The following is a 25925-nucleotide window of genomic DNA, read 5'->3' on the forward strand; positions in this document are numbered from 1 at the left end:
CGTTTCTGCAGATCACTCAAATGTTTATTGTTGCCAGGTTTCATACAAAAGGGTCAGAGTGGAGACCGAGGAGTTTTCGTGGGATTCATCGGCTTGTAGCGCTGCTGGAGGACGCCGCGGCGCCGCTGGCTGCCATCTTCTTCAGCGTCCTGTTCAGCTGTGGGAGACAAAGGACACTGTTTATGATCACAAAACAGGAAATCAAATGTTTAGCACTGAAACGTCTGCTCCAGTGTTGACGTAACTCCACGGATCCTGACGCAGATAAAGTGGCTTTGCTTCCATCTGCTACACTTTAACGTGAAGCTGCTTTTCTCTGCATCAGAATCTGATGGAATCAAACGGCCTGTGGTTACTCCAACACTTACGGGTCAACTTCTCTTAAGGTAAATGCCAGAAAAAGCCGCCAACCGCCCGCTCTGTCCGTTCAGAGTAAAGATCCAAACGTACCTCCTCAAACTTGTGGATCTGTCTGATGAAGAAGTCTCCATAGCGACGAGCCACTTTAGTGTCTGCTATGTGGATCATGTCCTGTGGGAGGGGAACGCACTCGTGTGAGCAGCATGTCTAATGTCGTCCTTACGCGGCGCCCTCGTGGTGTCCACACGCTCTACCTTGTCGATGTAGAAGTCCACCTCAGAAGCAGACTGGAACTCTCCGTCCAGAGCAGAGATGCCGCTGGTCCAAACCAGGTTCTTCATCTTGTGTTTGAAGACGAGCAGCTGGATTCGGAACTCCTGCTCCGTCATGTCCAGGAAGCCTGCGAGTTTGGCTACAGGCATGGTGGTGTAGAGCTTCAGGAAGCTGCAGCGACACAATGAAGGTTAGACGGGCGGGCACAAGGCCTCGGAGCTGCAGCTCACAGGAAGTACCTGCGGATGGTGGAAAGCTGCGCCTGCTGCTGCACCTCCTCAGCAAACACCTTCAGCTGCTGCTGAAAGGGTTCTTTGTGGTAGTTGGAGTGAACATTGTCGTAGTTTGGCACCACGGGCGACAGGAACTTAGGACAAGCGAAGCTGAAGAGTTCCTCAAACACCTGCAGATCTCTGAGGAGGTAAAGAGGGTCAGCTGAGGCGGCGGTCTAGCTGAGGCGGCGGTCTAGCTGCAGCGGGTTGGGGAGGGCCGGCCCACTCACCCCTTCTGCATGCGCAGCATCTTGTCGCCGTACTTCTCCCTGAGCTGGGTGTGGATGCTCTCGTCGATGCGCATCGGGTACATGGTGAGGGCGATGGCCAGCAGACCGTGCATCTGCTCGTTTTGTTTGTTGATCTGAAAGCAGGTCAGTCAGGTTGTGTGAAGATCAGCTGCTCAGGTCACCAGCATCCACGATCACCTGCTCTTCCTCACCATTTCATACTTATAGGTGGACCTCTGGAACATGTTTCTCGTTCGTTGGATGTAGAGCAGGATGTTGGCAAAGACGCGAATGGCGTCCTGGTAGCGGCGCATCATCAGATAGGCAAAGCCCACATAGTAGTAGGTGGTGATCTGGCACTCAGGCACACGAGAGTACATGCTCTGGAAGAGGAAAGGCAAAGATCCAGAAGGTTCTGGAGAATTCTGCACCCATGGAGTCACAGAGTTCATCAGGTGGCCTCCAATCCTACCTTCTTGTTGAGCTCAATGTTCTCCAGAACTTTAATGGCCTGGTAATAATCCCCGAGCAGAGAGTGCAGCCTCAGAAGGCCGACCAGACTGAAGTAACCCAACATCTTGTAGAGAGAGTGACGTCCGTACTCTCCAGCCACGCTCTCTGGGTCTCCTGCATGGAGACGAAGAGGTTTGAAAGGGCAAAGCTAAAAAAAAAAAAGATCTTTTTTTGTCTTTACCTCCACTGGTGTAGACCTCCAGCTGGCGGTTAATGTTGCTCTTGTCCACCAGGGAGTGGAGAACATTGAGAACGCTGTGGACGTTCCAGATTTTTGGGTTGTTCCTCAGGAACTCGATCTCCTCCTCTGACTTTTTAGCCGTTTTGCATCGGTACTGACTGAAGGACTGGAACTGAGGAGACACGAGGAGTGACGTCATTTATCTCAACCGCGACTCCAAAGCCGTACTTCCTGTTCGCCATGCCACCGACGGCCCAGTGAGCCGACCTTTAATGACGCCACGGCTGATCATTTGCACTGGAAGAACCTTGTCATGTACCTGGTAGATAAACTCGTCGATGATGTCCCAAAGCCACTGGTTTGGCAGCTCCAAAGGGGCGGGGCCATCGGCATCTGTTTACAAACAATCTCACGTTAGCAACCAACCCGATTCTCCTGAAGTGCTGAGATCAGCAGAAGGAGGCGGCAGCTCCTACTGAGGATGTAGTTGAAGAGGTTGCAGTAGTTGTAGTACGACTCAAACCTCTGCTCCAAAGTCGGGCCCCCCTGATTTAAAAAATAGAAACTTTTAGTCAAAATAAGGTTCCACAATGCACTGCAGTGTTTCTGCTGCGCTGACACTTACGCTGACTTTGGCGTAGATGTGTCTGTAATACAGCTCCTTATAGAGAATGAGGAACACGGCGTCTGCAACAAACAAGCAGATATCATTTTTTCTAAGGACAGAAAAGACTGAGGGGGATTTAGGAGACTATTCTAAAAAATGTCAACGTTTCTCCACAAAATGAAACTCCTGATTATTTCCCCTGAAGCATGACCCGCTGCTCTCACCACTTCCAACGAGTGAAGCGATGGCCTCGGCCTCCGGCCACGGAGACGACTTGAAGAAACGGTCCGTGAGTTTATTCCAGCTGATGAGGAGCAGAACCGGAAAACACTAGTCAGGCTCGTGTCCATCATCCTGAGCAGGCTTCAGCGGGACGGTTCGGCCGTACCTGTTCTCGTAGACGTCCTGGATCTCGTAGATCTTCTGCTCGATGCTCTCGCTGGACACCCGATTGGACTGCAGCTCGTAGACCTTCTGATCGATCAAGTCGGAGATGGTTTTGTGAAAATATTGGAGGAAGTTCTTGATGACTTCTGGAATGACGTGGTACGTCTGCTGCTCATACTGCCTCTCAAAGGCCAGGTCTGCTTTGGGGTCACCTGGAGGCGAACGGGAAAACTTTTGTTCAACGAATGAGGCTTCATCAAATGTTCCTTCCTCAGTCTGGAGCAGAGCTGAGGTCTGTGCCACGACCTTTTGACCTGATGGGAGTTAGAAACGTCACAGTGAGTGACATCACTCTGCACATCTAACGGCATACTCACCGGTGTGTAGGTCGTAGTCGGTGGTGGTGGTGGTGGTGGTGGTGGTGGTCGTGTAGGCGTATGGGTCGTACTGTGGACAAACGGGGGATTGTTATGGCGGCGATCCAGACCCGTCAAGTCAGTTTTTAACGACAAACTAGGTTTCACACATCAATACCGAACATAACGGAACCGTTCCAGATGATAAAGAGATATTATAGGACCAAACAGAACAACATTAGCATGCTGGCTAGCGAGCTCTTCTGCTCCACCGGCTGGAACCCAGAGTGGCTAAATCATGGCTAACTCAAAGCTAACTTTGGAAATCTGCGCGTATTCGTGTAAACTTACTACTACTTCTTCTTCTTCGTGGTACGACATGTTCGCGCGTTCTGTGACAAATTCAGCGACAGAGCAGGAGAAAAGCTATGCGTGATGCCCACAAGCTAACGCCGCTAAACCACGCAGCGCTGACAGGAAGTACGGAGGAAAACCGGAAGGAGAAACTCAGGAAATGGTTCAGCGGTGCATGATGGGATATTGAGTTTGGTGTGGTTCTCAGCTGATAATTCTTGCTGTGAAGAAGTGAGATTTGCATCAGACAACGAATACTAAAGGTACATTTGAAGCAGTTCTTTGCTTAACTAGTTTATTTTTATTGTTTCCCATAAACAAATTACTCAAAGTTTTTCAGAACAGTTCTAAAATATGCACTTTAATATGGTCAATATGCTTGGTGTCTATTTATTTTCAGAAGTGTACAAACATAAAAGATCAGGAAATGCTAAAAGCACACTGACTCCTGGTGATGTAATATAACATCTTTGTTTTCTATTTTAAATAATTTATTTCAACCTTCTGAGTCGGTTTGAACTATAAAATTACGACCAATCCTAATGTTCTCCGTGCAGATGGTAAATAACTACATGAGATGGCTCCTTTACAGTGTTTTTTAATATCAAACTTGCTTCACCCGAGACTGTCCCTGTTTGGAAGCACCTTACAAAACTCCACGCCCTTGGAACAGTTACGTTTGTTTGTGACTTGTTCTTCTGCCCACTTTAGAAACCATGACTCAGAATCTGCATTTGTGGTTGCACATGCTATGTGGCTGCATACAGTTCTTTCACAGATAGCAAGTTATCTAAGACTTGGGCGACCGTGGTGCAGAGGTAGGGCGGTCAACCTCTCAATGGAAGATTGCAGGTTCGGTTCCCACCTTGACTGCCTGTGTCAAAGTGCCCTTGGGCAAGACACTGAACCCCACACTGCTGGTGGTTGTATTGGCATCAGTGTGTGCACGGGACACTGACTGTAAGCATCCTGGGCCTATTAGTAACGGGAGTGAACTACTCGTTACTGCCATAAGGGGGCAGCAGAGACACGTTGTGTTTGAGTTATATTAATAAAAATGGAAACTTTTTCAGAATAAAAAATTAATAAAGTCTCTGCAGAAATTGGACCTTGGCGTTTTTTCACTTGGATTCGTTGGTAATTTTTTCAAAAATCATAAAGGATTTCTCGTTGAGTGTAGTGCTACCTGGACTTGGGGACGGACTGTGAGAGTTTCTGTGATGGAGCATCTTTCTAACTATTGTTCATTTATCCAAATAACGGGGGCGTTTCCACTGTCTGAAAGCAGAGTTAGCTTCATCATCACGGAGTCCTGCAGTGAGGAAACTGTTGGAATTTTGGAAGAGCTGATACCTGAAGAGTGGGGAGGGGAGGGGGGTCCCTCCAAACACACACCCCTCCGAGCTTACCTGCCTCCCCAACTGCCCCGAGAACTGCCTGCATTCAATCCAGAACCACGAAATGAAGCGTGGAGAGAAGGGGTGTGGAGACAAGAAGCTGAGTCTGAGAGAGAAGGAAGGAGAAAAGACACACCAAGGGAGGGGGAAAGGTCAGGGACTCGGGGGGTTATTGCACTGATAGAAATAAGAGGAGCAGACGAACCCGTGGATCTGAGGGGAACTAAGCAGCAGACTTATTTAACCAACGGACTGTACGCCGGACTGGAGACTCACTGAAACGGTGTTTTAGCCAAAGTCCCGAAGCCACCGAGGTTTGGACCGTGCGTAATTTGGAGAGCTGTTGGAACGCTGCGTCAGGATGCGCGTCTGTCCGCTGCTGGTTTTCTGCTGTCTGCTGTGCGCTGGACGCCCTCAGAAGTTCTCCGCTCTCACGGTATGAAGCCGCTTCAATGTGTTTCTGGCTTTTCTACCAGAAGCCTGAACTTTCTGAGGACAGAGAGATGTTTTCACAACACAAGGAAAAGATTTCTCTGAGAAACACTTTTACTACAATTTAACTTGACTTTTTATTTAGAACTTGCAAGAATTTGTCTGAATCACTTTAAAATAAAATGTTAACTTTAAATTTCCTCACAAGGAATAAACAGAAGATTACTGTGTGGTTTTACATGTTTAGGTTTCAGTCTTCAGACAGAACTGAGTCCTTTTTTTAACATAAAACTGGAAACTTTGTACTTTAACTTCCCATTTTAAAAGCTGCTGACTTGAGTCAGACATACTGTTAAGCTCAGGATTGTCTTCTGCCCTGTAAGTTCTTCTTCCTCTGTTTTCTGTATTGTTTAATGTCAAATGAAGTGAGATGCATCACAATCCTGTGAGGACCACTGCTGACAGCACTTTCTCTGTTAATTAAACCAAAGTTGCTCTTTAGGGAAACCTAATGGCCACAATCCAGTTGAGATGGAGCGCTTAAGCGGGGTTACGGACACTGGAATGCGCCCTGTCAGAGACGAACACCTTCATTTACAGGCTGGAACCTCAGTCACCTCCTCAGAAACCCTCGTTTAGGTTCAGGTTCAAGGTTTGGAGTTTGCTCATCATCCATTGGGATGTTTCTACATTTCTAAGAGTGAGAAACATTTTTGGAGCAAAATGTTTTCATGTCGATCAGGTTTGTTTCATTGGAATCAAGCTTTTATTTTGGGAATTTCTAGTTTACCGTCTCAGTGACTCAGGAAAAGGTTGTCGCTGATTTGAATTAAGACTTTTGCATGTTTAAGATTAATCTGAATTTTTAGGGAAATGAAAATCAGTGAGCAGAAGTCTTGACTATTTGTTTAGAATAAGGTACACCTTTTATCTTCAACCAGGCTTTATTGCTTGTGGGTTTTCAGTTCATTTTTTCTCTTTAAAAACCTTTTCAAGATTACATTAAAAAAAAGAAAAAGCTAAGATGTCCATTTGGTGGTAAAAGGCTCTGATCCTTTTCCTTGTGGAGTCCCTGAGCGATCAGCCTCCGTGCAGGAAACTCCTGCCGAGAGCGTTTAACACATTTGCAGCATCTGTCCTCCTGGGCTGCTGTTCACCCTGCAAAGTGGAGATCTGAGGGGCCTCTCTGGGTGCTGGAAGCGGGGGCCTCCCAGCCCACAAGGCCCTTATCATCCGACAATGGGTTCTCTGCTGGAGGCTCGCCTCCTCCATGCTCCATTCAAATCCACAATGCCGCAGAGCCAGAGGGAAGTAATAGGATTTGATTTGTATGCTGGCTGGTTCCAAAAAAAAGGTTCCCTCATCCTCGGCGTGTCTCGCCGTTTCTCGCCTCTCTTTTTCTTTGCCAACCTCTTGTGTTCTTTCAGCAGATGCAGAAAGCATCTTCCAAGAAAGATCACACAAAGAAAAGCAACGCTGAAAAGAAAGAGGGCAAAATAAAGAGCCAAACAGAGAAAGTGAGAGCCAGCTGCCTGGAAGTAGACAAGAAAAGGATCCGAGCAATCAAAGGATTTGGGTCTGAATATGTGTTGTGTCTTGTGTGAGTCTGCTTATGGATGAATCGGGGTGGAAGGCTGCGCTGCATGTGGCTGAGGGTGGAGGCCGTCCATCACAGCTCGCCTGTTGCCATGCAGGATGAGGGTGAAGACCTAAAATGAGACGTCAGGGGAGTGTCAGAGTTCGCCTCAGCCCCATCCATCAGCAAAGACAAACACAGAGATGAGCAGCAGACAGTGAACTGCGATGAGGAAGAGCTCCTCATCACACCATTAGTCTCAGAGGAGTCTTCCTCCCTCAGGCTCTCACGTCTTATTTTGTGTCCTCCTTCCGTGTGGCCGACTGTGACTTTTCAAAATCCAAACGGGGGTGTCTGACGGTGAATCTGGGTGGCTGATTTCACGGGCGTCTGCTTTCATGGCCGGCTGCGTTGTTGTTTTTTTCTTGGGGCTTTGTTGTGAACCTGCAGGCAGTGGATGCTCCGCTGTGAGCCGTGGAGCAGACATTTAGCCGGACGCTGCGCTGCTCAATGACACAGTCCGGGCTGTCAGTCCATTCTGATGCTGCTGCCGCAGTCCGTCCAAAAGCTGAGGGGGGGGGGGGGGGGGGGCTGGACACACACAGACACCATCAGAGTGACTGACAGCTGCTGGGATGGGGGGGTAGGAGATGCTAGCCCCTCACATCACAGAGAGGAGACAAAGACACGGATGGATGTCCACAGAATGCGGGATGACGGTGGATCTGTTGGACGTTCACAGACTTTTGGTGTCTTGGGTCCAGTTGGATTTCATTCAGACAAAATCTGAAGGAAGAAATTCCTGAAGAATTTGACCAGAATGAGGTTTTTAGGAAGATTCCTGGATTTAAAATCATTTCTGATCCTCCATCAGTCGTGTGAACGGAAACAGCAAAGATGGGATTTTTCCTTCTGGCTCAAAAAACCTCCTCCTCTGATGGGTTTGAACGAGCCTGCCCCCCCCCGTAAGATTTATGAACAAATTTGACAGAAAGGATACCCCCCTTCCCCCAACACCCCCACCACCAGCCCGGGGCAGTTCCACCTCCTATACCTACACCCTCCCCTCTCCCAGGTGCATGCAGCCCTGCAGCCATTCCTGTCCCAATGTGTGTGTGTGTGGGGGGGCTTTATTGTTGTCCGTGGCCCCCTCTTCCAGAGGTTTCCCCCTCTGTGAACTGTGGAGGTATCGATTCCTGGACAGAGATTCACGGAGCTCATGGAGAAACTTCCTGAGTTTCTGTTTGCTGGAATAGTTGGCAGAGACAAATCTGATGCTTTTCTTTGCTGTAAAATGGAATTTTACAGCAGAAAGGATTATGTTTTCCATCAAACCTCATAGAAACACAGAAGGAACAAATAGATTTTCCACTAAGAGACGAGACAAATGACTGATGGAGTGTCCCAGACTCCAAAGAGCTCCTGCATCAGCTTGAAGTAAATGAATCACACAAACTATGAAAATGTGCAAACTGTACAATGCTCACTGACATCCAGTTTATTCAGCCTTTTCATTCATTGTAACAGTCACAGCTTGTTGCCACCCCCCCTCACCACCATCCCCGGCTCATTGTGCGGCCCGGTGAGGGGTGGCAAATACAATGGCGGCATTGACACAGGTGATCCGATGCGTTCAGCCAGGAGTCTCCGTCCTTGTTTCTCTTTTCATGGCTGAGTAAAACATCTTTGGGAGGCTCCAGGTGGATACCTGTGCAGGTGTTGGCTCACAAAGGTGAGTGGAAGTGTTCGTGAAGTCCTCTCCAGCAGAAACGGCGCCCTGGCTGGAACAGACACTGCCTTATTTTGCTTTTAAAGTCCTGCTTCCATCGTCTTCTGATCTATTGTCGAAGAATGGTCTTTTCATTACGATGATCTCCTTTTTCTAATACCGGTGTCGTTTTCTAGGACATAGTTTCTGCAGAGCGGCAGGAGTTCATTAGAAATTCACCTCTGATTTGTAGGCGGGATTGTTGGAGACGAGCAACCCCACCGCTCTTCCCTTCCCCGTTACTGAGAGCTCAGAGCAGCGAGCTGGTGGCCCCGCCCAGCGAATTTTCTACATCACAAATACGATCGTTTTTTAACTACATTTTTTCGTCTGCTCCTGATTCACAACAATTTGAATAAAGAAAAAATCAGTACGTAAATGTAATTTTAGGCTTAAATTTCTTTATAAATGTCCTCAATCGTCAGAAAAATGCCACAAAAACATGTTAAAAACACAGAAACCCCCGATTTCATCAGAATGGCTCTTTAAATATTGCACCACTTCTTGTTTTTTTAATGATTTTTCTAGTCCTCACCTCTAAAATCCATCAGAGAATTAAATGAGGTCATTTTGGTTTCTTCATGTGTAACATTGATGTGTTTCCTGAAAACCTTCTCCTTTTGGCTAAACTCCATAAATCCCTCCAAATCCCACCTGCTGTTGTGCGGATTAAACTGTTTTGGAGCAGAGCTCGGCGTTTCTCAGAAAGGCCTCGTTCAGCAAAGGTTCCTGCTTGTCTTCCCTCTTCTGCAGTTCCTGCGGGTGGATCAGGATAAGGAGTGCAACATGGAATGCAGCGGGGCTCCCCGTAAGCCTCTGTGCGCCTCCGACGGCAGGACCTTCACATCTCGCTGCGAGTTCCTCCGAGCCAAGTGCCGTGACCCCCAGCTGGAGGTCATCCGAGGGCCGTGCAAAGGTCAGGTCACGAGTCACGCTTCAGCGCCGCCTGACGTTCCCAAACGCACCAAGGGGTCACTTTGGGAACTTGTGGGTGAAATTCGTTTTAGCATAATTGAAGCTCTGAGTGCTGGGAGGACAAATAGGGCTGACATTCTGAGGGTGGGTAAGGGGGTGTCAGCAGCCTCCCACCGGGCTACACAATTTCACACTATTTGTGTGAGGAAGGAAGTGTCTTTAATTTGTCAAAAATGATAAACTGTTTAGTTTCAGGGGAAAGTGTGCTTCCAGTTAACTCATAAACCACCAGCGGTCCCAGCATCCGACTTGAAACCACTTCCGTTTTGTTTGAACTGAAAGGGTTTTTCATGGACGCAGAGCTTCACATGGGATGTCTTGACAAGAATTAATGATCCTTTTTCATCCTGCCTGATGTGGAGCTCTATGAGTCAAACAGAGGAGCTGGGGAAGGAGACGCAGAGGGGTCAGGCAGCTCACAGACTCCGCCATTGTTGGAGGGAAGAACCCACACACTCGAGCGCTTCCACCCCTCCACCAAGTCCACTGCCACTTCAGCCCTCTGCAGGCTGGGGACAATGCCCCTTTCTTGCCCCACCGCAGCATCGGCTCACTAATTCAGGGTCCGTGAGCAAAAAGGTTAGCTTAAAGGAGAAACATTCAGCTGCTGTGTTGCCATGGCAACGTCTCCAAGCGGACATCTGGATCCAGCCAGCAGCACCCCGCTTGAGAAAAGACAAGAGTCCGTGACAGTTGACTTGTGTGCATCGTCTTCCCATGAGCGCCTGCTCCTCAGAGGAAAAGAAACGCCCGGCTGGCCTGAAAGCACTGGGATGGGTTCGTGCTTAAGCACGGCGAGTGTGGCACCACATTTGTTTTCTATCATTGCTCTCAGATGAATCAAGTGTCTGTCATTTTTTCCAGACGGCGCTTTGGTCAGAGCCCCCTGGAGAAGGACGATGGTTTTTGCTTTTTTTCCACTGCTGCTAACTTTGGAGCTTCTTAGCTCTCTGTCTTCCCTCCGTCAGAAGCGTTTTTCATTCCTACTGCCAGTGACACGCAGCCTGTACGTGACAGAAACCAGAGCCCGCCGCCTCACATGTGTAACGCGCGCCGCGTTGAACGCCAGCCGCCGGCTGATGAGCCGGTGAAGGTTTTTTTGGTCTCAAATGACTCACTGCTTTAATGTGATTTGAAGCTGTTGGACAGAAAAGCACTGTGCAGCCGCTAATGTGCTACAACAAGCTACCTTCAAGTCCAACCTTTCTCACAGTTTGCACAGCTGCTGCTGTTGGCCAGGTGTGGCCAGGCACCTGTGGAATGACAGAATGAGCCATGGCTCTGGCTGCTCAGACCTAAAATTGTGCGCAAAGGTGAAAAGTTGCCAGTCCACACTCTACGCTAACGATTGCTGAAAAGGGACATTTGAATTTGAGGTGGAGCGTTAGGAAGACACAGAAATCAGGAACCGGTCAGCTTTTCCTCGTGCATCAGCTCTTTTCCCGACTGGAATTTTCTGGAGGCGCAAAATAGGAGCTGCTTGGCTTCGTAATGGCTTTACCACACGGTTCACGTGGAGCAAGAAGACCTCCACGCCCAGACAACCAAGCGGCCCTTCCGTCCAAAGAAACCTTGAATGTCTTTCTCCTTATCTCCCCTCTTCTCTCCACATTCTTCATCATCTGGGAGATTTAACATCTTCCTCTGACTTCAGAAGTATGTTGGTTTTACAGTTGTGGAGCAACAAGAAAATAGTTGAGCTGCGGGCTGAATCATGGGTCTCTCTGATGTTTAGTGACTCTGGTGATTTGTGGTCCTCCTCAGATACATCCAGATGTGTTGCAGAGAAGAAGTACACAGAGCAACAGGCCAAGAAGCTTTTCCCACAGGTCTTTGTGCCTGTGTGCAACCCTGACGGCACATACAGCGAGGTAACAGGAAAACCTCTCACGAAGACTGGAGCTTGTTTTGAATTCATATTCATTGACCAGGGATCCCAAAACAGAAATTTTCACCAACTGCAAACATTTACAGAAAAAAATCCAGTTGTTGTTTTGCTTAAATGTAGTTTCGTTTGATTGAATATTGTGGCTTTGTTGGTTTTTGCATGTTGTGTGGATCACAGGTTCAGTGCCATAGCTACACCGGTTACTGTTGGTGCGTCACCCCCAATGGGAGACCAGTCAGCGGCTCCGCGGTGGCCAATAAAAAGCCGAGATGTCAAGGTGGGTGAAGCCGTGTGTTGACCTCATTCATTTCTGTTGCACGGCCAATAAGAGCCTATTTCTGTGGCGGGGGAAGAGATCCAAAGTTCACTGGGAACTAGTGACCCTTTTCCCGCTGGTGCAGCCCCCCAGGACTGAGCATAAACATGGGAAATGCAGGAGAAACAGATTGGCTAGAAAACCTCTGCTGCAGAGCTGAGCAACAAACTGCAGGAAATGTGAGCAGTCGTTGAGAAGAGCGTCTTCCATGCGAGCGGACGGCTAAGCAAAGCCACATGTCCCGCCTGCTCTTCTCTGCACAGCTGCCTCTGAGCTGCTGCTGTGTCAACACCAGAGGCTTTCAGAGGAGGCCGGACCCCTGTCTTTTCACTTCACAGCTTTATGTTTACACAATCAGAGCTGTTCAGGGCCTGTTTGTCCAAAAGAATGCATTCTACACACCATTAAAGCCTCAGAATACGGTAAATCACCCGATGGCCGACTTAGGCTCCGTACAAAACTCTTTCAAGGTCGGCAGCATTTGTTAACCTACACAAGGAATAGAAACGTGAACCCAAAACAATTATAAATGTTAAACTAAGTTTTAAAAAGATCATTTACTGCACGTTGGGTTTACAACAAGTGTCCCTTAGTTAATGTTAGTTAATGCATAATTAAGCATGAATTAACTATTAAATACAATATTAGAAGCCACTTATGCATTACTAAGTGAAGTTCTCACAGCATTAGTTAGCAGCTAAGTAATAATTGTAATTCAACCTTTCTTAATGAATTACAAACCATTAAGATCAGTCGTCTTATGTAATTGCTTAGCATTGTTAATGCATCAACTTCATGCTAGTTAATGTATTTAAAGTCTTTACAATATCCAAAGTGATGGTTTATTGTGGCGGTTTCTTCAGTTAGAAAGTCATAAAATGTTTTTAGCCTAACCCTGAATAAATACTGCAAAGCTTCACAATCATTATTTGAATATTCTGCAAGCAAGTGGAACCGATGAATGTGTGTTCGACATAAACACAAAGAATCTTGTTGTCATTTAATATTGTTGTTGTCTTTTTTTTCATCTTTCAGGATCCAAACAAGAGAGAGCGACCACGAGAGAGCCGAGTAAAGCAGGTGAGACTTTCATTCAAGAAGAACTGACTCAGGCGCACGCTTACTTCTGCCAGCAAACCACAGGCAGGACAATGGACGGGTTCTGCTTGACTCTGGACCTGAGCAGAACCAACAGACTGACGAGAACCTATGCAGCCAGACGGGACGGATGCATGAGCCGTCCTGCTCAGCTCAGTGAAATGCAAACAGGCTGCTGGAGAAATGACAATGGATGCAGCCAAACCACAGACCCAGGGCTGCTTTGACATTGATGTTGTTGTGTTTGTCCATGAACATGATGCACACATGTGTGACTGTGTTGGTCTGTGTCACAATCGGTTATTTCTTGGTCATTTCAGCGTCTGAAACCATTTACAGTTTGCTGCTTCAAATCCGATTTTCCCTCAGAAACTCAAAGCGCAGCAGCAGGAGTCTCCATCACTGCCTGTTTTCTTTACCTGACAGATGCCAGGATGGAGGACAACAGTTTTCTAACCTAATCTCGCTTCCTTTTTAGCTCTGATGACCACATTTTATCCTCCAGTCTTCTCTAAGGCAGTCTGGCACGAATCATCCCCCTTCCTCCACTTGGACCCTTAACGCTGTATATGCCACCCGTTTTGTTTAGCTGACGTGATTGGAAAGCACAGAAAAAGTGTAATTTACTTTTTCTTTTCTCGGATTGATTCCTTATGAGTGTGTGTTTGGATGAGACTGGGAAAACACACGCATGCATCCACTGGGATTGGACTGTTCCTGTCAGCAGGACATTCACGTCTCTTTCTGTCTGTAAACTGTGGCCACGGCGTCTGTCTGAGCCCAGCCAGGTCGTTGCACATGCATCGCTTTGGGAAGGCCAGATTTGAGAAAGAAGGAAGAGTGATGGGAGAAGGAGAAAGGGAGGTGTGGGGGTGCAGGAGTGGGCTGCGGTTCCCTCTGAACGGGTTGGATAAACAGGGCGGTGAAAAGCAGAATAAACTGTAGGTTTGTGGTGTGCCAGCACTGAAAATAGCAGTGATTGCATCAATATTTTGGTTCAGAGGGATCCCATCAGTGCCTACCAGCTCCACGGGCATTTCTTTACACTTTTGTCCAAAAGAATTTGGCTAAACGCTGAGCTGTAAGAGCGCTTCTGCTGCTTGGCTTGATGAGTTTGTGTTAGACAAACTGCAGGAAAGCTCATCTGGCATGGCCACAGGCTGCTCTGGACTTTCCTGGCATGTGCCTCAGAAGATAATACAGTCCAGAGTAAAGATGGGTCATTAGTGGTTGATTCTAAATATGTTTCATCAAATGGCCGATCCACACTTCTGTTGTTATGCTGTAACTTTCCTATTGTGGAGTCTTCCATTGAACATCCTCTGACTCAAACATTAACCGACATTTACTCTGACCCAGCCTGAGGTTAGCCACGCCCCCCTGCAGCGGTTCATGACCTCATCCCCGTCTCGCTCTCCCCGCTGATCAAACAAACCCACTCAAATCTCTCTTTTATTGGCTCTTCCCAGACCCAGCTGTGCTTTCTCCCACCTTCACACAGCTCCACCGTCGGAGGAGAAGCTGCAGAGGGACGTCAGGGACGGCTGCTTCTTCCCTCCTTCCTGATAACTGCCCTCAGTCTGCTCTTTCAGCATGGCAGCCTCCCTAGTTGCACCAAGTGGAACCCTGGGATGTTTTGACCACCAAACCTTTACTTTTCCTCCTTTTTTACTCATTTACTACACCTCCTCTCTTTCAGTTTTCCCCACAGCCTCCTGTTATCCTTCCACCCCTTTGTTCCTATCCTTCTTGACCGGGCAACGTGCAACATCTGCGTGTTTTTTCAATCTAACTCTGGTAATTGTAGTTTCCTTGCAAATATTCTCCATTCTAAACGCAGATGAGACCGGCCTGGTGGCTGACCTGCAACCCTCTACAGATGATGAAGGTGAGCTCTAACTGGACACATTTCTGATGTCAGCCTGAAACATGGCTCCTTTGTTGTTCAATGCATCATCTCCATATCTTCTCTGGTCCAGCCGGTCAGACGGGGTTTTTGGCTCAAAGCTTCTCCCTTGCTGTTTCTTTCAGACATCACCTTGCAGTATCCCACGTTGTGGACAGAGCAGGTCCGCAGCCGGCAGAACAACAGGACCAGAACATCATGTGAGTTGCAAACTTCAAATGCAAACACACGCTGTTCTGCATATCTGTGTGGTTTGAGGCTGTTCCTGAGCTCTAATGACAGATGGTTAGCTGTGATGCATGTTGGTGCTGCAGTGCGCGAGTCTTGGAGGATCTGCTTTTCTGTGGTTCTTTAGGTTGGAGCTGTAATTATCAGCACATGGCACCAACACAGGAGCTCCCATTCTTCTTCTGTTTTATATGCATGCTGGTTTATCTTTATATCCAATACTTCTTTGCTCTTGGGGAAATAATTTAGGCCGACTCAAAGATGAGAAACCTCCGTGCATGTGTGTGCATTTGTGTGTGAATCCCATTATCATAATTTACAGCCAATGAAAAGCCTGAGAAACACAGCTTTGGTGGTTTTCACCATCTGTTACTTTGGTGGATTGGAGAAAAAAAGGAAAATTCTGCCCCAGCAAAAGGAGGCCAAAGAGAGGAACTTCTGAGCTTGTTCTAAGGCAAAGAGGTTTTTATTTGTTTTATTGTAGTTACCTTTTAAAGAAAGCAGACATGAACAAACACAACTTTAACTTGGCTGAAGCTTCCCATCCTTGAAATGAAGCGGTGAGAGGAAGTCCTTCAGCCAGAGGAGCTTCTGTTCTCCAGGGCTCTTGTCTATCTCCTGGAGAGCTGCACAGCGGAAGTGTTGAAAAAAGAAGGAATTGTGTTCTCTAACCTCTCTGTTTGCACATGTGTGAAGATTGTGAAGAACGTTCTGCTTTCAGACATTTCAACAGAAGATTCTAGTCACTTGAAGATCCAATCTGATGAAGATGGTGTTTGTGGTGATGTTTTTCTGATGGGGAAGGACACATAGAAAGAAAATTATGATGAAAAATGCATTTGAGCTCCCTGCTTTGCAATGGGAAGGGGGGCGGAGTTGCTTCTCTCCAACAGTCCCGTTTACAACTCAGAGGTGAATGTCTGATGAACTCCTGCCGCTCTGCAGAAACTATGTCCCTTTTTTAGATCATAAACAGCGTCATCATCATTAAGAGACTGCTGGGAACGCTGACCTGTGTTGGAAGATGATCAGAGTGGGACTTTAATGTTTTTGGAGAAATACATCAGAGGATCAGAGTGAACAGTCAGGTCTGACCCCCCCCCCCCCCCCCCCCCATTCATCTTGTTGGTTTCTCCCTCTGTCTCACACATCCACTGCAGTCAGTAAAGTGTCCAAATATTTACTTAACTTGGGGCAAAGGGAGTAGTATTAAGTCCTTAGCCCAGTAACATCTGTAAACAATGCCATGGGGGGCTGATGGAGGAGTCTCCTCCTCCTCTTTCTCAGGAGTTTATAAGTTCATACCAACCATGAATTCAAGGGAAGCATTTTCCTTTTCAAACTGGATCAGCTCTGTGCTGCGCTGATCGATTCTCTGACGCCCTCATCCGTTTCTACCAGCGTTCTCGTGTGATCAAGAGCTGCAGTCCGCCCTGGAGGAGGTGAAGCATCAAAAACCAGACGCCGTCTTCATCCCAGACTGTGCCCAGGAAGGGCTTTACAAGCCTGTCCAGTGCCACCCGTCCACGGGTTACTGCTGGTGTGTGCTGGTAGATACCGGAAGGCCCATTCCAGCAACGTCCACAAGGTAAACCACCAAGAACTTCCCAGAGTCTGTTGGGAGGCCAGGTTGTTTGTTCCACATCAGTTAGTTTGCTCAGATTATACACTTTTGTTTGGCAGCAGCTTCTACGATTACACTCATGACATAATCTGAATCATATTCAGAATAAAACAAAATGCAGAGTTTATACAAAAAAATCTGTTTGTTTTTTCCCCTCTAAACTTTCTGTGGCTAATGACAACATGATGATGCACTGCCTTCCATCAACGCTGACCAGAAGGACAAATAAAACACAAAACTCCAGTGTTTCCCCTGAAATCCTGCAGTTGTTCAGGAGAATTCAAAGTTGAGGGGTTTAAAGACAAAAACAGGAAAGTTTTCCTTTTTTTTCATCAAAAACTGGTTTCCATTGAACCTTTTGGTTTTTGCACATTTGAACCAAGTCCACCTGACTACCCAACTTGAAAGAGTCCCATAACATTTAGGGACAATCATTTACAGAGCCTGTAGGTCTTTATAATCTGCAGTTTAGTAAATATGTGCAAAAAGAAAAAATCCTAAACCAGAGACGAATAATGATAACATACGACGTTACAAAGTAAAATTGTTATAGAGAGGATGAATGATGCCAATATGTCATGTGAAGAAAGGAAAGCTTTCACCTCAGAGAAAACCTTTGAGAAATACGTTACATGTCGTGAAAATCAGGAGAAGACTGGAACAAACGGGTTTGTTTGGAAGTGTTTTCAAGTGAAAAGAAGACAAAGGCCGACTTCTCTTCATCATCTGAACAAACCACAGACTTCTGGAACAATGTGGACACATGACACCAAAGGGGAGTTTGGCGGACAAACACAAAAATCTCAACAAAGCTGAAACTGTTTGGTTATAAAAAATTATCAAATTTTTCCATAAAAATGTCAGTGATGGATAAAGTCATGCAGGAAAGTTCCAGTTGATGCTGATGGAGAAGATGTTGGAGCAGCAGAACCACCTTTTTATACGTTTGAACTTTCTCAAATAAGGACTCAGCAAACCCAAACGACTTCTTGCTCATGGACACATTTCAACCTCAATTTCAACCGTAAACACCAACAACTGTGTGATTTTCACTTGTTTGACACTAAGTCGTATAGGATGTCTGTCTTAACCGGGAGGTTGCTGTCAGCCATCGTCTCAGATCAGTTCACCGAGATTTTCCTGGAAAACAAAAGGGAATGTGGCTCCATATTTGGATATTAGTTGTTAAAAAAAGAGTCTTTTCTGCTTGTAAAATGCACGTTTGGTGACGGCAGCAGGGCTGACGCCTCCACTGCTGCTGTCAGAGCCGGTCTGAAGAGGTCAGTCAGGGCGGCGGAGTGGGGCAACATTTTTAAGCATCAGATTAGGGAGAGTTCAGGCCCACTGCCAGACAGGCCTCTGCACAGATATGGAATTAAAGATTGTCCTCCAAAGTTTTGGCCCTCGCGGCACAGAGGCAGCCTCATGTCCCACGCTCCTTCTCTGCCTCGTCTTTGTCCTCAGTCGCTCCGGATCCTTCCTCCCCTCTTCCTTCCTCCCCTCTTTTTACAGCCCAAGTTTGCCACAAACAATCTGTTTCAGAATCAGAATCAGAAATACTTTATTGATCCCACACGTGGGATGTTTGTTCGTTACCATAACAACTGACAGGAAAAAAGACTAAGAATAATATAAATTAAAAAAAAAAAAAACAAGGAAAATGTGGTATAATTTAAAGAGCTATTTACAAAACAGTGCAGGTAAAGAGATGTGCAAAAGAAATGTGCAAAATAAAGAAAAAGAGAAAAAAAATGTGCAAAGGTTATCTTCTGCATTGTGAGTTATTGAACAGGGTAATAGTATTGGGCAGGAAGGATTTCTGGTACCGGGCAGTTTTGGACCTTTCAGGTCAGATCTCAGCTGGTAGAATTCAAGATTATTAATGGTTTTCTTTGGTTTTTGTTTGTCAAAGGTTTGAGCAACCGAAATGTGATGGCAATGCGAGGGCCTATCCACCAAAACCCAAGGACCATTTTAGGAACAGACATCTCCTGGGTAAGTCTTCAAAAGTTGGACCTCCGACCAGCTTTTCTTCCTTCTTCAGGTCAAAGGATTAAGACCTTCAGCGTTGAGTTGGTCTTTCCACTGATGGTCAAGGAGATACTTAGTGATCGTCAATAAGCCCCAAGCAGATGGGGGGGGGGGGGGTAATCTTCAACTGACACTGGAGATGGAGGATGGAGGAGTGAAGGCACAGAGCAGGAACAGCAGGGAGTGGAGATAATGGAAAATCTGATGCTAGAGACTGATAGCGGTGGAGATAACTCAACTGAGAGCAGATGATCCGCATGGGGGTGGCTGCCATGATGGGGGGGGGGGTGTATGTAGGTGTGACATTTGCAGCAGAAGCCTCTTGTTAAGTGTGACATTTCAAAGTGACTCATGTTTCAGTCACGTTTAGCAGAAATGATCACATTTTCTGTTTCTGATCCGTCTGAGATCCTGTTTCTCCCTTTAAGAAGGACGACCGTGATGATGGGCAGAAAAGACACTTTTACTTTTGTAGCTTTAAGTCTAAATCCATAAAACCGTAACATTGTTGTTTTATTTTAAACACATAACTTAATGCAGGACTTTCTCTTTGACAGAGCAGATTCTATGCTAATAAAACTGTCTCTTTTATGAAGTTGAACTAAAAATAATTCATCATTCAGAGTCTCTCTGTCTTTGGTTTACTCTGAATGAATGGGACACATTTTCCCTGCAGCGTAAACCCCAAGAACACTGCGTGCACTTTCAATTTTGTTTGACTTTATTTTATTTTTTAAAGACAAAGTCCAAGTGTTAGAACTTGTTGTTCCACAGAGGTTTGACTAAAACCTTCTGTTTCTTAAGAAAAGGGGACTTACTGACTTTACATAACAAACACACTCCGCTGTGACAGCACTGAAAGCAGACTTAATACTTATGGTTTGTTTCTCTCTGATTCTACTTGAAGGGGTCACATCATACTCATCACCTGACTCGTTTAAGACCTTTTTTAAAACCTTACCATAGCTACCATCCAAAGATTAGGGCGTGGCCATGGCTGCAGAGACCACCAGGAAGATGGGAACTATGGAGATGGAGGAGCAGGTAACACCTGAGGACAGGTGTGAGCGACTCACAGATAGACTTACTGAGCAGGAGCAGCAGAGTAACACATTCAACTGAACCAAACATGACGTAGATGACGTAGTCGACTAGATGGAGGTAGATTAACATGAAGTTTGTTTTTCAAAAGATTAAAAAGCAAAAGTTTCTGGAAGATTTCAGAAGGGTCGCGTGTCTCCTGTAATATTATTGGCTATAGATTAGTTAGCAATAAAACAGAGTTGGCTCTTTAAAATGGTTGGTTGAGCTTTAGCCTCAACTGCCCCTCCAGGTGGATAAGAGCCGTCTGGGGGTGAAAATGGTCAAACCTGTACGCGACACGCAGGTGACCCGCAGGACGTATCATGGTGGTAGACCGCTCAGTGAACCTATAAAGAGAAAATGTTTTCTACCTTCATGGTGCAGGCGGCGGGTCGTAGCAAACACCTAGACAACACATGAGGGTGAGTATGGGGGAAGTAGGTGCGTAGTAGACGCAGGCGCGTCGTACAGATTTTTTTTTTTACCCCTCAAATCCTGTAGACTGAAGAAGGAGCCCGTTAGTGCTGTTCATGTGTCACGTGTGCGCTCCTTATGACTGTTAAAAATGAAGAAATTATACAATCAGAGTGTAGTGTGTGTGGAAGTCCTACGGGCTAACGACTAGAGTGTGGCGTAAGGACGCCGTACGACAGCATCACCCGCACGTCATAAGTGCGTGGAACGTCCATTATCCTTACGAATACTTCACGATACATTTACCACAGGCACCACAATGGTACGTTCCATTTTCCTGACGTTCCTTAGGGTAGCTGTACCTCAAGGTAACTGCAAGACCCACCTGCCCTCCCCTTAAGATGCAGCCGTTCCTCTCTGTGACCCCCCCCCAGACCGGGACAACCCAAAAAGCTGCAGAACCCTCACAGGTCGACCCCCTGTGTGCGTGGATGTGACTACAGCTTTGGCAATGCAGTATTTGAATGATCAAACCTGGGAGCTGGATAGGCCAGTTCTCCTCCAAAAGGAGCCCGAATTCCCACATTTCACTGAACAAATCAACGAAAACTCTTGAGTAGTTTTTAAAAATCATACTGTTTTTTCCCACATTTGGACCATTTATCACAAAATGATGTGCAGACTTCATAAAACAGTTTGCATGAAGCCAGGCATGGAGTTTTAGTTGCTGCATAGAACCAGATCATAGTTTAAGGCTAAACATTTCCTGGTGAGTATTTGTGGTCTTTTTTTTTTCTTGTTTGCCAAACATGTTAAAAATCCAGCAGCGCGGGAACAGAGCCGCCACTGTCTCATTCACATCTGTTTGTGTAAGAGTGAGGCAGGACGGAGCGCAGCTCCACGCTGCAGAACAGTCTCTGCTCTCACGGACTCTCTGCTTTTGTAAGACAAGACGTGCAGCCACAGACACTCTTGTTAGATTTCTCTGGATTCTTTTCTCTGCTGTCATTAAAAACTGCTCTGACATGCCTAAGAATAAATACTGTGTTGGAACAAACAAGAACACAAACCTCCTTCTAAATGACTGAACACAATCCTGTAACCAATAAAGAGAAGAAACCTACACGTATTGTAAGAAGGGAAAACATACAGCATCCTGTGTCTTGAGCGACACTGCATGAAGCCAGGATAATTATAAATGTTGCCTTCAGATTGCTGCAGAACATTTGCTGCTGAGGCTGTGGTGTTGAGAGGTTTATGGGGCGAGAAGCGAGAAGGGGGCAACTTGTCTGGGAAGGCCTCGGAAAGGAAGGCGCAGAGGCCGGCTGACTCTCCCGTCAGAGAGGGGGCCGTTGTGGTAGCGTTGGGAAAGCAGGTCTGAGTGCTGACAAGTCTCTGCCCCGTGTGGTTCCATAGAAAAACACAGCGTCTTATTGACAGTAAAGCAAAGGTGCACACGTGTAAACACAGACTCGTGGGCCAACTATTCACCAATTTGTAGAAACCTGAGAGTGCAGCTGCTATTAGTTTTTCATTTATGGCTTTTGCACCTTGATTTTGTCCTGCAGCTGTCAAACGTTACATAATTATAATCATTATGGAACCAGACAGCAGCCTTGAAACAAACAGAAAGTGGCCAAACTCAATTTCCTTAAAGCGACGGCAGAAACAATCTGGTCCTGCAGTTAAACGGCATCCAGACAGACAGAGGCGGATCTGTCCCACCCCAGCAAGAAGAAGGGGACATACGTCTTACCCAATGGCCTTCCCTTTAAATGATTTCAAAGATTCCTGTGGCCTTAGAGAGCCGACCGGTGCTTTCCATGAAAAACACCAAGGCCGTCCCACAAACGTCTTCAGATAAAAGCTCTTTTCCTGCTGAGGCTCAACTGTTTGACCTGTCTAGACCAAGTAACCACACCGACCGTCTGAACGGCACCACCAAGGCCGTTAACAGGTGGTTCCAACGGTTTACTGGCCCGATTTAGTGAAAGCTCAGCTCAACTTTTAGTGTGAAGACAGAAAGGCAGAGTTTAGAGCATTTTTGGCTGCTGGAACTCTGAAAGGTGGAGTGGAGGCAGAGTGTTTGCAGCGATGCTGGTCACCACCTGTTAGGGAGATGCAAAGCATACTATTATCTCCTGCACAGGAGAATCTGGCCCCGCAGGCCAGGGCCATAAAAAGAGCTGCAGCCTGTGGAGAATTACTCCTTCAGAGAAACCTGGAATCCAGGAAGATCTACGGTCTCTCAACTTCGGTTCTTCTAGAATAACACTGCTGAAAAAACCCCAGACTTCTAATGTTGTCCTCTTGAGCTTTCCCATCAGTGTTCTTCCTGCTATTCCTCTCTCACAGCACCAGAGAACGTCGTCTTTTAGCTTAACCTCAGATACTAACCTTTAACGGAGCCCATGTTTTGTTTTTTCGGGTGAATCTTGAACGCTGTGGACCCCCCTTTGTCTGCACATCCCATATTCATGCACACTTTTCATGCCTGCAGCTGTCAAAAGCATTTATCTCCTTTCTCCTCCAGATGAGGGATGTTTGGGAGTAAATAAAATGTACTTCTCCCATTTTCACATCATCTCCTGCTAGTTTTTATGTATTTTTCAGTCAAACGTGATGTTTTTATCAAACACGTTTTAGTCCACCTAAGCAGGAAGACTTTCAGACGATTGTGTTGCTTTTAACTGAAGGTAACTTGCATGCATTTCTTCCATTCTGCAGGACAGCATAAGAACTGCACGCAGTGCGCTCTGCCACGCTCATGTCTGTGTGTTTCATTTTCCAGGCTGTCCTGGGGCGAAGAAAACCGAGTTCCTGACAAGTGTTCTTGATGCGCTGTCGACAGACATGGTGCATGCTGTCACAGATCCAGCATCCGCCGGAAGGTATGACATTTGGAAGTGGAAATGTTCTCCTCGTGATTACTTCTGCATGTCAGCGGGCTCAGGCCGTCACCACCAAAGTGCACATGCATTCCTCTCTGCCATTGTGGTTGGCGTTGCCTGGAATGGTCTTTGTCCCGAAAATGTCGTTCCTGGCTGTTTTAGATTTTGGGTTCAATGATCCCAGAAGTGATGACTAATGTAGAAATTGATGGCACCTGACCCTCTAGGATGGCTGAGCCTGATCCCAACCACACGCTGGAAGAAAGGGTCGTCCACTGGTACTTCAGCCAGCTCGACAAAAACGGCAGCGGAGACATTGGAAAGAAGGAAATCAAGCCTTTTAAACGTTTCCTGCGGAAGAAGTCCAAACCAAAGAAGTGTGTCAAGAAGTTTGTGGAGTACTGCGACATCAGCAACGACAAGGCTCTGTCTCTGCAGGAGCTGATGGGATGCCTGGGTGTCATCAAGGAGGAAGGTCAGTCTGAAGCTATACTGTTGTCTGACAGCTTCGCTTTACATGAAATGTTTAGATTCTCATTTATAACTTAGAAGGATCTTTAATTGGATAAACACAAGGTACTGGCATGGCTCAAAATGTTGAGTTTCACCCTTTTTTCTAATCTGATCTAATCTAATGCTAGAAGATTCCACTTCACAGAGAAACAGACAAACTCGGTTTGGCCGGGAAAAATCTTTTTCCATCAATGATTTATCCTCCAATAAAACTGCCCCAAGGTCAATTTATGTCAGCCTCATCAAATCCTTTCATGTTCTCTCTAAAAAAGACAGAACTGAGAAACGTATCCAACAAAAAGAATAAACCTAGTCTGGTTTCCCTTCTGATACATCGCCTCTCCGTCCTGGGGGGGGGGTCCCTCCTTCATGTGAACACCCCCGAGGTTGCTTCCTTTTTTTCCCCCCAGAATCCGTTTTTTTAGGGAGTTTTTCCTCACAGACAAGGAGGGTCTAAGCCCAGTTTACCTATTGAACTCTATGACTTTATGATTCATGTTCATTAGAAAGCCCATTGAGACGACTATTGTTGTAATATTGGGCTATTTACCGCTTTATTTCCGACTTTTTCAATGGAATCAACTTGCGTGAAGGACAGTCTACACCAAAGGTGTCAAACTGCATGCCTCTAGGGCCTCCAGGGCCTCCAGGGCCTCCAGAGCCTCCAGGGCCTCCAGAGCCTCCAGGGCCTCCAGGGCCTCCAGGGCCTCCAGAGCCTCCAGGGCCTCCAGGGCCTCCAGAGCCAGGGTCCTTCATGTTTTCCAACTAACCAGGCATTGATGCTTCCTACAGGTAAAATACACCAGATCCAGGTGACCAGCAGCAGGTGGGGCCTGGTTTCTGAAAAACCTGCAGGAAGAGAGCCCTCGAGGCCTGGAGTCCGGCAGCTCCGTCTGCCCAGACAGTCTATCTAAAAATATGCAATATGAGGTCCCGCCTTTGATTGACAGACAGCTGTCCAGTTTTTAGGCCTCAAAAGTCCTTTTTGTGTGAGTTCCAACAGCTGCTGTGTTTGCAGGACAGGCGACGGGCCTCAGGTCATGTCACGGTGACCTGTGAAGCCACAGCTTCAGACTGAATTTAGGGCGGAGCCCATCTGGTCTCCGTTTTAGGCTCAACAGTGGTCCCACATCACAATCGCAGCTGTCTGGGTTTCAATTAAACAAGACTGATTTGGACCATTTCTTTGTTTTAGGAGATCTTAGTGACTGCTACGCTTTCATTCCAGTCACAGAGATCCAAACAGTTTTTAAAAACTAATTTTAAAGCAGCAGTTTTGAAGGGCATGCTTTTTTGTGTTGTCGTTCTTATTTCCTCTTCTTCTTCCTACTTCTTCCAACAGTAGCTGGGATAGGCTCCAGCAACCCTGTGATAGAGATTAGGCGGGTTTTGAAAAGGGTTGGATGGATATTTCTTCTTTTTCCAGAGTTTTGTCAAACTGATGTTGGTTTAATCTTCTACCTAACCAATAATCATCTGTAACTTCATTGTTTTTGTTTCAATAAAGAGGTTTGAATCCCCATTAGGGATGTAGCTAAGATTCAGCAGCTGTCGCTCTTGTGATCTGTGCAGGACTTTGAGTTTAAACACCAAATTGTTTTGTTAATGTGTATTTCAGGGTCCAAACCAGGAGAGGGTTTGCCCTCCAGTAAACTAGTGAGTAAAGTACAACCCTCACTGAGTTTTTTTAAAGTCACATTTTCTGTCTTTGGGGCAAAAACGCAAGTTTTGATGTCTGACTTTGTGTCTTCAGAATCCCTCGAAGAAGCAAGGCTAAGCCCAACGACCGAGACTTCCCACCTGAGTGGAGATCTGCCCTCACCAATCGGCAACAACAGAAACCATAGTATTTGCACTTTGTACTTTAAAAAGATGTAAATTCACTTTGTAGAAATAAGGTATTTAAACTAACTGCTGATCTGTGAATGGTGTAGTTAGCTTGTTGTGCCCTGACAAACAAAACTGTTTAACACATACAATGTATGTGTTCTTTGTCAATCGTGTCAATGATGTGCTTTTGCAGTTCTTCATGTTTCAACATCTTTGCCCCCCTTTAGACTCCCCCGTTGATGCTATTGGGGCAGATGGATGTAGAGTTTGCTGCATGATAACTTAGGCCACAGCATCCAAAGCAGTTTCAAGTTTTCCTGTAAAGCAGTTTGCAAGAATGTAATAAACATGCAGTACATCTTAAATGTCTTTTGTGAACACTTATATTACCTTTTATTAGAAATAAAAACCTCTTTTCTACA

General features: G+C 46.3%; 2 protein-coding genes across 7 annotated transcripts; one reads left to right on the forward strand and one right to left on the reverse strand.

The window, feature by feature from the left end:
* Positions 1-2: 2 nt before the first annotated feature.
* eif3l (eukaryotic translation initiation factor 3 subunit L) lies at positions 3-3683 on the reverse strand. Of its 5 annotated transcripts, none has more exons than XM_020709794.1 (16): positions 3531-3683; positions 3201-3270; positions 2825-3035; positions 2661-2740; positions 2455-2516; positions 2306-2375; positions 2149-2222; positions 1830-2001; positions 1608-1762; positions 1348-1518; positions 1136-1269; positions 873-1046; positions 615-804; positions 451-531; positions 84-157; positions 3-53 (listed from the first exon to the last, which is right to left on the reverse strand). In XM_020709794.1, exons 1-15 carry the CDS (start codon positions 3558-3560, stop codon positions 86-88), a joined length of 1746 nt encoding a protein of 581 aa, XP_020565453.1. In that variant the 5' UTR covers positions 3561-3683; the 3' UTR covers positions 3-53; positions 84-85. The 5 variants fall into 5 exon arrangements, 4 of the variants coding, with proteins under 4 accessions (XP_020565453.1, XP_020565455.1, XP_004077546.1 ...); XR_002874777.1 differs by having other exon boundaries at positions 7-53; positions 369-531; XM_020709796.1 differs by having other exon boundaries at positions 3-157; positions 369-531.
* A 1177-nt stretch (positions 3684-4860) lies between these two features.
* Positions 4861-25925, forward strand: smoc2 (SPARC related modular calcium binding 2). Of its 2 annotated transcripts, none has more exons than XM_011484761.3 (13): positions 4861-5366; positions 9460-9622; positions 11446-11552; positions 11747-11846; positions 12921-12965; positions 14791-14871; positions 15015-15089; positions 16519-16705; positions 18654-18736; positions 23061-23160; positions 23388-23635; positions 25292-25329; positions 25427-25925. In XM_011484761.3, the coding sequence occupies exons 1-13, from the start codon at positions 5292-5294 to the stop codon at positions 25448-25450; spliced, it is 1326 nt and encodes a 441-aa protein (XP_011483063.1). In that variant the 5' UTR covers positions 4861-5291; the 3' UTR covers positions 25451-25925. The 2 variants fall into 2 exon arrangements, with proteins under 2 accessions (XP_011483063.1, XP_011483064.1); XM_011484762.3 differs by having other exon boundaries at positions 4863-5366; positions 14824-14871.

Source organism: Oryzias latipes, chromosome 15, assembly GCF_002234675.1.
Source record: "Oryzias latipes chromosome 15, ASM223467v1".
NCBI lineage: Eukaryota > Metazoa > Chordata > Actinopteri > Beloniformes > Adrianichthyidae > Oryzias > Oryzias latipes.